Consider the following 13,695-nt stretch of genomic DNA (forward strand, 5'->3'; position numbering starts at 1 on the left):
CACAGACTTTTGTCACTCTCTCATTACTTCTGATGGAATTGAAACCGGGCTGCCCTCATTAAGATGACCAATGTTTCCCCTAAGCCTTTGCACATAGAAATGAGGCTACTATTATCTCAATTGACTACTCCTCATTCTCATTATGCGTGGAACGGGAAGGAGACAGTGAGGGGACAGGGAATATAATAATTAAGAGGGATGAAGGGAATGTTGGAAGATAGACTGTGAGAAAGGGAAACAGGAACGAGGTAATATGGGAGGACAGGCATGGATTATGTGAAGGGCAGAGGTCTATGTGGAGTACAGAAGCTGACAAGAGCAGGCATGGAGAATGGGAAAGTGGTGAAAGTTTGGATGAAGGAAGGGATGGGGGGGGACAGATAAAGAAGGAAGAAATGACAGATCTTCCTCCTCAGAGATTATGAGGGAATAAGCAGCTGGAGGGAAGCTTGCCTTTCAGTTTTTATATTTCACATGCACATTGGATGTAAGGGTATTCCTTTAAAGGCTCAAAAATCTCAAGGCAGGCAAAATGCAGATGTAATTAATTTTTAAAGTCTTGTGATGTTTAAGCCAATATCACAGTGATGGATGACGTATAAGAACCAAAATAGAATGTCATTTTTGGAGGACTGAGTCACAACTTCTAAAACCTTGAGGTTGTCAATATTAGGATAACATATGTCACTGGATTTTTAAATTCCATCTAGGCAGCCACCAAATATGAACATAAGTGACTTTGATTTAATACTGAATTCCAGTTTTGTTTTTCAAATAATCTTTTTGGGCAGTTTTATAAACACTATCAGTAATAACAGTGATTAGTGCACCTATGACCCCATTTTATTTTCTTTACTGATAATTATCCTATGGATCAGTGAGATTTTAGATTTCTCTGGTGAACTCAATACATGGTTTCATCAGATTCTGCAATTTATCTTTGTATTTTTATGTATATGGGTCCAGTAGTATGCATGGTGCTTAGAGATAAGCATTATTGTTACTTGCATAAATGGGAAAAAATGAAGCAGTGTAACTAACAATGCACAAACAGTAATGGAAAATTTCTGGATAAAATTAGGCACCAGCCTTCATTCAGTTTTGTGAATGCATTAGGAACATAGATTGACAAATGAAAATTTGCTACACAATTCAAGCAGTCTCTTGTGTGATGTGGATGTTCACAGATTATCTGTGTTGGAAACTTCTCACCAAAACTCACTTTATGCAGAGCTCTTTGAAAAACCAATGCTACAGATTGGTTCCCACTTTACTGCAGTCTGGAAAATGACAATGTTCAAATGGTTAACAGTATTTATTAAATGCAGAATATTTTTGTTGAGACAGAAAACTTTGAAAGGGAGCAATAGGAGAAAATGATAGGAATGTTAATATAAAGGCTACAACAACAATCTCTTCCTAGTCTTTCTTCCGGCGGGAGGGGAGGGATATTGGGTCAGACTGCAGGGGGAATGCACAACCTCAAAAGTGAGGAGGGGAGAGAAGAGAAATGCCTCCTCCACAGTGGGATGTTACCTGGATCAGTAAAAAGGATGCTCTGCTCCTGGGGTAGGTGGTAATGTGTGCATTCTCAAAGATGCCAGAGCTGGCCCCCTCCTCTTCCTTGGGTTCTTGTATCCGATTGGTAAGCTGGAAATAAGCCTTGCCTCTTCAGCTGCTCCATTCCCACCCTGTAGTTCTAGATAACGGACTGTTTGCAGGATGCAGTAGGTCTTACTGATCACCTGGGTTTTGGGATCACTAAGGAATTTTTTCTCATTGGGCCAGAATTCTTTGCAGACCGAGGTCCCCCGTTGGTACCCTGGCGGGTGAGAGGATTCGAAGTAAGCTGAGTCCCGGGAATAGGCTGCAGGGTCTAGCTTGGGTTGCTGGTTAAGTTGGGAGCCCTGTAACCCCACAGTAAACCCAGTTAAATGTCTGGTATGTGAGATGGGTGGTCATGTACCGCCTTTACCCAATCTTAATAAAGTTGCAGCCTGTTGCTTAAAATCCATTCCAGTGTGTGTCTCATGCAGCAGGACTTAAAGTCTCTGACTCAGTCTACAGCTACACTACTACAAAGTCGCCGCCGTCAGATCGATTTTTCTGGATTGACTGAGCGGTCAGTGAAGACCCGCTCAGTCAGTCCAGAAATCGATGTACTAAGACCACTTCACAAGTGGCGCAGCGCTGCATCGATGGGAACACGGTTGCTGTCAGTGCAGTGCAGTGAAGACGATGTGCAGAAGAGAAGCAGAGAAGTCGACGGGAGTTACGCAAGTTTTTTGTGTAACTCCCTTCGACTGCCCCCGAATCTCAGAGGTAAGTGTAGACAGGGTCTCAGAAACAGAGTGGATTCTTCAGACGAGCCCAGCGTTAGCCTGACTTCGCTCACACAGAAACTAATGGGAGTATTACTGTTGAATTTAGTGGTAGTAGTGTTTGCCCAGCACTAACATTGTTGAATATCCCACCTATAATAAAGAAACTTAGAGGGGGAGAGTAAAAATGAGGTATTTGGGTTTTTTGTCTTGCTCCATACAGAGCAAAAAACAATTCAGCTTTTCCAGAAATTCTTCCGTGCATTGTAAAGATGTAAAAAAGGGAATGAAATCATATCTTAAACCAGTTTAGCAGATGAACATTGTTGGGAACATGCAGGTGGTGTTATAGACACTAGAAAGAGCCTGTATTCATAAAACAATGCAATTATATTGATCATTCAAAGGATAAATAATGGAGAACTACAAGTTCTGTAGTGTTAAAGTGCATTCCCTCACTCTTACAAACATGCACATACAATTCTATTAATTTTAATTAAATTTGGTTCTTGACCCAACCTGTAAAACTTTCCTGCATGTAAACTCTGTAATTTGGGGACACGCTAATTTACTCTCTTGTATTATCTTAAATTGAGCAGCAGAAAGGCTTCATTTTGCTTCATATGGTTGGGGCAGCAGTTCAGATTCTCCACTATGTTCAGTCCCATTTAAATAGTAATGGTGGTAATTTTCTAGCTTACACTGAACGTTGGTCAGTACAGTTGTAGTGACTCAGACAGCTGAGCTGTGAAAATGCTGTTCTCCAATTAAAAAATGAAAAAGGATGGGAGGAAGAGGGATTGGAGGGGGATAAGATCCATATGTCTTATTTAATAACTTTGCCAAATGGCAGAGAAACTGAGGAATGTACATACTTCTAAAACTATTCTAACGTTTCAGATAACATTTAATTCCAAGCCTTCTAATGAGTTTGTACTAACTTCTTTGCAAAACATTTTTCTGGCAAACATATTCTAGCACACGTTTCCCTTTTTGTGATAGCCATAACAAAATGAAGGCTGTACTTGGTGTTCAGATAACGCATGGTTGAATAGCATTCCGCTTTCTCCTGTTCTTTAACATAACTCTGCCATGCTACATTTATTCATGGATAAGTTGAATATTGCATTTAATGAATGTACAAATATCAATTTGTCCTAATATGCTTTTTCTTCTTTTCCCAGAGTGATAGTCTTTCAAGGTATGTGTTTGATTTAAACAAATTATTTATTTATAAAACAGAAACCCTTTTGACTCATATTCTATTTTTTTAAGTTCTTAATTTATAAAGCCTAATTTGCTCTCAATAGTTAGGTTAAGCACTGAAAAAATGTTAATACTGTAAAGATTTAGCATGTTTTATATAGAATATAGTAATAAAGCCTTAGGATTGACCTTTTATTCATTCAGGCAGGTGGGAGATTAGAGGGGACCTGAAGATATGGTCAAAATGTTCTTAAGATTGTGCTGAATTATTTATTTATACTGCACCTAAAATAGGATAGGCACTTCACAGAACATAATTGATTCAGTCTCTGCCCTAGGCAATTTACAGTGCAAAGCTAAGATTTTCAGAAACGTCAAGTGCTTTTGGCTATCTCAATTTTTGGATACCCAGTTTGAGACACCTTAAAGGGGCTTCACGTTTAGAAAGTGCTGACCCCTCTGAAAACCCGGCTTCTTGAAGGTTTCTCAAGATGAAAACCCAGATCATTAGCCACTTTTGAAAATCTTGGTCTAAATTTTTAAACTTAAAATGTAGATTATGTGTTAGATAAGATGTTTAAGTTTTCTGTCAAATCTTGCTTCTGCTACGCTAAATATTGGTTGGAGTAGGAAGGTCCAGGGGAAAATCTCTGCTGGAAGTATTGAAGTGTGGTACTTAGCACCCAAATAAACAATGTATTAATATTTACTAGCTTCTTAAAATGTTGATCTAATTAGTCCAGGCTCCACGCCTCTGCCTTAGACCATGTGTCTTTCTACCATTTATCTGGTATCATATCTTCCAGGTGGAGGTTGGAGTTTGTCTGTCAGAGCAGTCCTCACTCCTAATAATGTGCATTTCTAGATGTTGTTACCTATGTACAAAAACATTTCTTAAATAACTGAATGCATGTGAATATGATATGGTTTTTGGCAAGCTAATGCCAGGGCTCTTGATCAGTGGATGATACTGAATACGAAGCATTCTGAGGTGTCATGCTCGGTGGGAAGCAAAGTGGGCTGCATTCAGTAGACCTGAAATCCAAAGTCACAGAACATTAGAAATAGTCTGAAAATGCTTCTTAACTCATTCATTTGGAGCATTGAACCTTAATGAAGTAATATGAACTATTTTATTTACAGTTCACTCTTTTAAAAGAAATCTGCGAAAGAAAAAATGGGTGTCTATACTCATTGTTGCAGCTTTGATTGATGGCTGGGAAAACTTCTTTCAATAAATAAACAAATGAAAACAACCTGCTTGTTTTTTTTAAACATTAAGTCAGGTCCTGTCTGCTACAAGCCTCTGTGTTAAATGAGGACATTACAACAGCTAAACTGTGCAAATTGAGCAATGAGAAGGGGAAGAGATTTTTTGGTCAGATTGTTTAAAGCAGTTGTTTTGTTAACATCTATTTTACGTCAATGACTAACATTGAATAAAAGAAGCCTTTGTTAAGGGAGCTTTGCCGCTTCTGTTAAGGTAGTTGAGCTCACAATTAATATCCTTTAGAACTCCCTGAGGTCCTCCAGGAAAAACTGGGAAGACCAGACTTGACTTGGCTGATCTTTTTGAGATTAAAAAAAAAAAATTACTATTTGGTCCTTCTTTATAAAAGATAAAGACACAAAAAAAAGTTCAGGCCCTGTTTTTACATATCTTGACAAAGTCATGCAAAAATGTCTTGAAGAAATGTATTTTAATTCAAAAGAAATTTTGACATAGAAGGTTAATGTTTACACTCTCTAAGCCATACTTGGCTGTCAGAAAACCTATTTTCATATTGAATAAATCTTAAAGTGTGGAGTGGAAGAAAGAACTTTAAAAACTTTGTTTCCATCAAGCTAGAGAGAGGATAGAAAATAATGGTATGAATAAACTACATACGCTTGATACACTGCACCAGGTTAGCAATATTATCATGGAAATAATTAACTTTTTTCTTTTGAAGATATGATGCGGGACCCATCAACACATCATCAGGTGACCGGTATGATTCAGTGCTGGGACGGTCTGGGTCACACAGTTACTTTGAAGACCGAAAACCATATTGCAGTAGGCTAGAAAAAGAAGATGCAACTGACTTTAAAAAGGTATCTGGGCCAGTAGTTCTGATATTAAAACAAACCTTTATTTGTTGTCTTTTTTCCATAAATTCTGTCCTGCAGTAATCCAATTACTCTCATTAAATCCCAAATCCTGCTTCAGCCTAAGTAACTCACCTGGGAACTCCATAGAGGCAAAGGTGGACGAATTCCTGGCTGCATAGTAGCCTCTGGCCCTTGCACTCCCCTCTGCAAGAGAAGGGGAAGGTCCAAAGGAGCCAAATGCTCTTCTAATGACACCACATACTTGTTTCTTGTGGTTAAAGGTGTCATCTATATAGAACCTTTTATTTGGGGCACTTGTTAGTGCACATGAGCACAATGTAGAATCTAGGTCTTGGTTGAAAACTAGAGGTACTTATGAAGAAATGAGCAACTGTTCAACTTATTGTCAACACGAGGTGGTTTTTTTAGAAGGAAAATGTTTCAAATTATATTTCCATAGTACAGAAAACAAGGTAAAGTTATCATAAATTTCTTCTTGTCCGTAATATAAAAGACCAAGGTTTCTCGTTTCAGGGAATTTAAACATTTTATATGTGGAAGCTAGTATTTTCTTGTAAAACTACTTACAGTACTTTTGTCACTCTTATGAAAATGTCCTGTATAAATTAATAAGGGATAAACTAGTAATGTTCTGTAGAAAATACTCTAAAAATGAGTTGAAATGATACTGCTTCTGCAGGTGTTTTGAGCCATTTAGTAGTGGGAATATAGTTCTCTATTAAGTTGACTCAGAACACACATAGAAAGGTTATATTCTGTTCTATTAGAGCCTCTGAATTTGTTCTTTTCATACCATTAAACCAAGTTTTAGAAGAATGTAGCCTCTTATAAATTAAATAATGCCACCAAAAGAAATGCACAATTATTAAATCTGTTCAAATTTTCTCTTAGCTTTACGAAAAGATTCTAGCTGAAAATGAAAAGCTGAAAGCGCAGTTACATGATACGAACATGGAGCTGACGGATCTTAAACTACAGTTGGAAAAGGCCACTCAGGTTTGTTTTCACACACAAAACAGTCCCTAGCTGGTAAAATGGGTAACAAACCAGAAACAATCCTGGAAATGGAATTGCCATTTTTCTCAGGTGTCTGCTTTACCTTCCCTTTTTCTAAAAGAATTGGGATAAGTACTGCAACTGCCATTGTTGCTGGAGAAGAGGGAAGGCCAGATGGGTCTGGTTGCCTAATGCAAGTGGTAGGTGCTAAGTTATCAATGATTCTTGCTACCATATACCTATGTAATTTTGCTGCAGGGAGGAAGGCGTAAAAACAGAGAAAATGATTTTACAATGTTGAATTAAGTTTATGTTCAAAGTATCAACATTTAACTTCTGAACTGTTTGATTGGTAAACCTGATGGCAGGTTGTCACAGGCTGCCATGTTGTCACTGGCTGATTAGACATGCTATCTTGCAGTAGAGAGCAAATAGTGCAACTCTAAATAGGTGCAGATAACTGCTCTCAAATAACAGTGCAGCATACGGTGATATCACATCTGTAGATTAGTGATAGGTTTCTTGCAAAACCTATTATAGAAAGAGTTTCTAAGTAAATATCTGTACCGGTGGATACACCCAGTATACACCATTGTATTATCTAAGCATCTCAAATACATGAATGAAATCATCGATGTAAAATCCTTAATAGTAAGGATGTGTTAACCTATTTTGCCAAAGGGTGCAGAAAGATTAAATTACTTGTCCCAGGTCACATAGGATATCTGTGACAGAGCCAGGACCAAACTCAGTTCACTTTTATACCATTCCAGTGCCTTAACTACAACACTCTCTCTCAGAATATAAGTATTAAATTAAATACTGTGTACAATTGTTGGTTTTGATTTCAGAAATACAAAACTTTAATTTGTTTAATTCTTTGAATTTTCTTTAACCAATAAAACCATGAATAACCAAAATATTGATTTTTTTTGGTATTGTTTTCCTTCTCCATTATATATTGTTTTATCACTATAAGTCTCACACGTCATTATTAACATTGTATTTCAGAGACAAGAGAGATTTGCTGACAGGTCACTCTTGGAAATGGAAAAAAGGGTAAGTTTCTGCCAAAGATTTAGTGGATACTTTACTTGGTTTCGTTTTGTTTTCCAACTCCAGGCTGCATATATGTTAGTGAAGTGATTCTTAGGATTTAGAGATGTTGAGTTTGTAGGATGCAAAGTGGCAGTAGATGTAAGGTAGCACTATAGACAGTGATACTTCTTACCTCACCCACCTTCTCTCTCTAATATCCTGAAACCAACATCACTAAGCAGTACTGCATATAAAAATATACGCTAGTTATATATAATATAATCTCACATGTGGTGATGTAATAAGTTGCACCATTGACTTCCATTTCCACTTGTTAGACGTCATTCTGGGGAAAACTGTTTAACGTTCCATATCTCTAAGCAGTTTCAAACAGCTTCATTTTTTTTTAAATCCGCTTGCCTCAAAACTTTCTCCACATTTCCTTAGGATCTGATATCTTGGGACTTTCCAGGGTGTAAAAGCGAGTACCAGATGTCTCAATGGAATCTCCTCTTACCATCAGTAATAAAGCTCCTATTTCTGCTGCATAAGATACCAGTCCTTAAACTTGTTACTGGTATAGGGCAAAGTATTATTTTTCTTTTCTTGGCCTATGTACATTTTTTTAGGAATGATGATGCCACATTTGGGGACGGAGAGGAAAATTGATGGGGAGGATTGGGGTTTTCTTTAACTGGATCTGTTTGAAGCTGTGCAAAGGCTGGGAATTTTAGTACTTCTTAAAGGAGATGGATTTATAGGCAGAGTGAAGAAGATGAGGTTGTTGAAAATACATATCACATTCTGTGTGAGATAATACGTATATTTATATACAAATGTATGTGTAGGTAATAGCACATGGTTTAAAATTACGGTAGCACTAAACTTTGTGTAATTTTGTGTCTGCATTTCCATTACAGACCCATTTTTTCAAAGTTAATAACTTAGCTGTAAAATTTCCTTTGGACAAAAGTTTGGCTTTTCCCAAGAGCAACTTTAAAAAAAAAAACAAAAAAAACCCCAAATTTCATTTTAATAGTTTAAGTTGCTTTTAAGGTATAAAAAGAAGAGTAGTGAGAGAAGGATTTTTAGGTGTTAGTTTCATTATTATTCTTCCACCTAAACAAAACAGAGGCCCCCCCACCCCTCCTAAAAAAACAAAGAACAAAAAAAAAGCCCTACACCTATGTATAGTTTTAATAGCATACAGAAGTACAAGACCTAGAAGTTCAGCAAGCCAGTATTGCAGATTTAAGAAGCCACTTTTAGTTCTACAAATTTTACCAATTGTAAAATAAAAATCTACTTGTTAAAAGTTATGGTTGCAAACCATGGAGGTGCAGAAATGTTCATTTGCACTAACTGATTGTTCGTTCACTAAGTTACCATCGTGGAATTTCAATATGTAAGGAAAATAAGACTCATGATATGCAGGGATGAAGATATAGCTTTTCCTGCTGTGGCTTTCATTACTGCTTCCTCTCCAGATAGCTCTAGCAGTTACTCTGCACCTTCTGTCCCTTAGTTCTTTTGACCTAAGGTAGCTCTCTCCTTTTGCTCTGGGCAGTTAAACCACCTGCTTTAACAGGCATTTCCTTTTCCACCATGGGGTCACAAGCATAATTTATTACTTTTAATTCTGTATTTCATAGCTGTAATCGCACCCATTTTTAATGTGTTGCAATTTATTTAAATGTGTAGTACATGATCCTCTTGTATTCCAGTAGCAAAATTCCTGCTTTGCTCTCAGTCTCTAAAATAGGACATTGTATTAAGAGACTTAGCTACATTACAAAACTATTTATTTTCCATAGAGGAGACTTTTTATCCCATCATGGTTTCACTATAGAAACCTTACTCTTGTTCCAAATTTATTACATAAAACACCTATCAGGTCAAGAGATAGCATTACTGAATACCTGAAACCTGGTTGGCTCAAGGAATGGAGTCATGTTCTTTTTATTTTACAAATTCAAACTTAACTCTGCTATATGAGGAACATTTTTAAAAGAGAATTTCTTTGATTATACATATTCTCCTTTTCCATTTCCCTGCTTTTATTTGAAATATTAGTAGTTTCATCTCGTGCTCACATACCATGCTGATGAGAGTAGTTTTAAAAAAAAAAACCCAACAAAATCTACCTTTACAACTTATTCCTTAGCTGAAGTAGTAATTATGTGCGACAGTTCTTTCCTAACAAATATGTCACAGAGGAATGAGTTCAGCAGCTGAATCAACAGCAATAGCCAATGAAATACTAAAGATACTTTTTTCATTTAAATATCCCTAATAATAAGACAAAGTGCATGGTGTAAGGGCAGAATTCTCTCTAATTAGCTTCCCTTTCAAAATAACATTGTTATATTCTAGAATTCCATTTATTCATAAAAATCCCACTTCAATTACTTTTTAACTGTTAGCAGCAAATAATGGTTGGCTATCCAGGAATATGCTAGACACCTTCACTTTTTTGTGTATCATTTTGAAAATTTTTGTTTAAAGATGCAATTTTTCACATGCAATACAAGTTACACAAATGAAGCAGTAAGATATAAGTCATGTTCTGCTCTGCCAAGTATAAGACAAATGCTTTACATAAAATCTAAAATTTGAGGATATATATACATATAAAAAGAGAACAGGAAAAAAGTGAAATATTGGGAGGGACTGGAAGGGTTCTGAAGAGAGAGAGTTGAGAGGAGGTAGGTGTTACCATAAGGAAAAGCTGTGACCCATTTTCAAGATGAGATGTACCTTTCTTCATTAATGAAAAGCAAGCTTCTTAAAACTACATTTTATAGTACTATCCTAACAATTATTCTAAAAGATGATTCTGATTTTAATACCCCTTCCAACCCTGAAAAGGAGGTTTCTGTGCCATAAATTAATGATTCAGTATCAACGTAGTGATTTCAGATTTGATATAATGTTGTGGGAACTGGGCCAGTTTAAAAATTAGGTGTGAGAGCATGAGATCTACTAGTTCTAAAATCTTGAAGGAAATGGTGACCATGGGACACTGGTTGGAGAGGGCCATTGTGCTGAGATGGCGCCAAGCATTCTTTCATGCAGGGGTTCAGCTGTCTGGCTCTTGTTCACATGCTCAGGGTCTAACTGATTGCCATATGTGGGAGCAGGAAGGAATTTTCCCCAGATCAGATTAGCCGTGACCGTAGGGGGTTTGCCTTCCTCTACATGTTGCTATGGATCATTTGCCAGGATAATCTGGGTATATCTCACTTAATCGTAATTGCAGGGACCTCAGGCACTGATGCATTCTCCTTCCTATTCTCTGTCTGTGACATAGAATAGTACAGTCTCCCATAGGCTGTAATATTTTGGTCTAATTTTGGTTGTTGGGTTTTGTATGTGGGTGCTTAGTGGTGGTGGACATACAGGAGGGCAGACTGCATGATCTGGTAGTCCCTTTTGGCTTTAAACTCTGACCTGTGACCAGAAACAATCAGTTCAGTTAATTTAAGTAAGCATAACACTTCCTTTGTTTAATAAATCAATTAGTTTTAAACACAAACCATGCTTTGATCAACTTTTGATAATCACCATTTTCTAACGTAAAAATGAATGCTCTGAATAAGTGTAAATTAAGCTGTTGTAAGAAAATCTTAAATAAATGTATAGATATAGCATAGCAAATATCCTGGTTAGCAAAATGAAGCACCAAATCTAGTATACAAGCTACTTTTAGTTGTAAAACAACATTTTAATGGTTACCAATCAATGAGAATCAACCTTTCTTTAGAAAAAATAAGTACAAATGCGAATCCAATTAAAATGATTTAAATCATTGTTTCCTGCTTGCTGATCTAAATCATGATTAAAATTGGTGATTCAAGTTGGTTTGATTTGAATCTATCTACCATGGTTTGAACTGTAAAAACTTAATGAAGTCTGAATTGTATTTAATTGGCTACCAATTTCTAAACACTCTGGTAGTAAATGTCACCCTAAAAAACGAATAGTAGGTAACTGATGTAACTCTCAGTAACTTGGGTTTGCAACTTTCTTGGGTTTTTGTGGGGTTTTTTATTTGGCTTTGTTGTTTTGCCTTTGTTATTCACTTGCTTATTGCTGTTAACTCACAGATACTGATAACTATGCCCATTATTATCTGTCAGTATCATCTTGGGAAATACAATTCTCAACTCAAAAGAATTAAGTAGAATAAACTAAGGATACTAACAACTACAGTAAATGATTACTTTTGCTAAACTTTTTAAGTAATTTCGGAAATATGTCTGGGGAATAACTTCACTATGATTAAACTAAATTCAAATGGTTTGTATCTGAAAGGTGACCGGCAAGAGTCAGTATCTACCGAGCGGTATGATCTAACCAAAGTTTTACACACCTCAGTTAATGCTGCTTGCTGTTTTGCATAACACCATTGTATGCAGATATAAATGTACACTGCAGTAATCTGTTGCTTTTGCCTTTCACTCTTTGAAACTGAATATGGCAACTGCTTTTAAATAAGATCCACTGTATTGTCTTACACAAGGAAAGCAATCAAGATATAAACTCATAAAGTCTGTTGCCTGAATTGTTAATCTGGAAAATATGATGCGAATACAGTTTAAAAAAAAATAGCGTATGGGGAATATACTGAGGGGAGGCAAACATTTCAGCTACATTTGCTTGTCTATGAAAGCTTATGCTTTTGTGCTTTTGTTTCTTTTAGTATACTTGTTTTCTCTGATCATTTTCTGCATTTCTTGTACATTAAATTATCACAAAAGTCTACCTGAGGGAATAATAAATCTGAACAAAGGCATACTTATAAATGCACAACCTGTCCAAATTCAAGTACATGAAGAGATGGGATATATTTTGAAAAATTTAATGAAAATCTTAATCTTTTCCATCTAAATTTTTTAATTTTCATGTGGAAAAATTTTCTACACATCACTGGCATCACAAATCTCCTTTACACTCTGTGCTTCTAGTTGTTTGATCTTTGAAACTTGACATGTATCACTATTTTCACCATATTTGCAAGAAGTATTAAAAATGCCATTTGCGTTGCTTACCATTAACACCACTCCTCTGATTTAGGAACGAAGAGCTCTAGAAAGACGGATATCTGAAATGGAAGAGGAACTCAAAGTGAGTGTGTCACACCATTTGTGACTAATTTTTATAATAATGTGCATTGGTTGTTCACATGATTTGTAATGTGGAAGTTTTCCAGCTGTTGGTAATCTCATCAGAGAATAGGTAGATACATCATTTAACTGAGTTTCCAACGCAACAGAATCTCTTGTGCAGTAATCTGCAATGCAGTTTCAGTTCTCTTTGCAAAGGATGTAATAGCAACAGGTAATTTTTTTTAATTTATTTTTTTTAAGTAGGTGGCTAATATTTATAAGTTTTGACCAGGGAGAAAAGTCAAAGGTTTCTAGGACAAAACATTTTTTAGCTTAAACCAAGCAGAAAAGAGACCCATCTTTTAGATGCTGAGATGGTATTGTATGGTTTTCATTAACTTCTTGTGGTTTTAAAGATAATTTCTGTGATTTGTTTTCTTTTCTTAACAATCATGATACGGTTGCATGCGCAGAGCCTTTCTCACTCCGAGGTTTACCCAGTTTAGGTCCTGTTTGATATGATTTGAGCTTAATAAGGCTAATCCAGGGAGTTGACCATAGGTACATTTTTCATTATATCCATTGAAAAAACTGCAGAAGTAAGCCAACCAAACTGATGATAAAATTAAATGATATCAAGGAAGCAGTTGGAATGTGGTGAACTAGAAAACTTTTTTGGATGCCATCATCTTAGAGAGACACCACCAGTCTATTGACAGCCAGTATTGACTATTCTGTTGCTAAAGGTTTTCTTCTAAAACTCATTTTTGAGCTCTCCCTGCTGCTCTGCAACAGCACTTACTTCCAGATGCTGTTCTTTTAAATACATACATAGAGGTTCTTGCTGACATAATAGATGTTGGCAAGCAGAGAAATATACAAAAGACAACCATGCATTACATTCACAGCCAAGT

The 13,695-nt window shown here is 36.3% G+C and overlaps 1 protein-coding gene across 1 annotated transcript in view; it reads left to right on the forward strand.

Moving 5' to 3' along the window:
* Nucleotides 1-13,695, forward strand: part of PPP1R12A (protein phosphatase 1 regulatory subunit 12A) — a 204,056-nt gene that overhangs the window by 182,202 nt on the left and 8,159 nt on the right. The window contains exons 20-24 of the mRNA XM_067559898.1: nucleotides 3,506-3,522; nucleotides 5,480-5,621; nucleotides 6,531-6,635; nucleotides 7,647-7,694; nucleotides 12,750-12,800. Of these exons, the coding sequence (XP_067415999.1) occupies nucleotides 3,506-3,522; nucleotides 5,480-5,621; nucleotides 6,531-6,635; nucleotides 7,647-7,694; nucleotides 12,750-12,800 (363 nt within the window). The remainder of the gene's footprint in view (nucleotides 1-3,505; nucleotides 3,523-5,479; nucleotides 5,622-6,530; nucleotides 6,636-7,646; nucleotides 7,695-12,749; nucleotides 12,801-13,695) is intronic.

Source organism: Emydura macquarii, unplaced genomic scaffold (genome assembly GCF_026122565.2).
Source record: "Emydura macquarii macquarii isolate MOO-44397 ecotype Brisbane River unplaced genomic scaffold, CSIRO-AGI_Emac_v2 contig_2205, whole genome shotgun sequence".
Lineage (NCBI taxonomy): Eukaryota > Metazoa > Chordata > Testudines > Chelidae > Emydura > Emydura macquarii.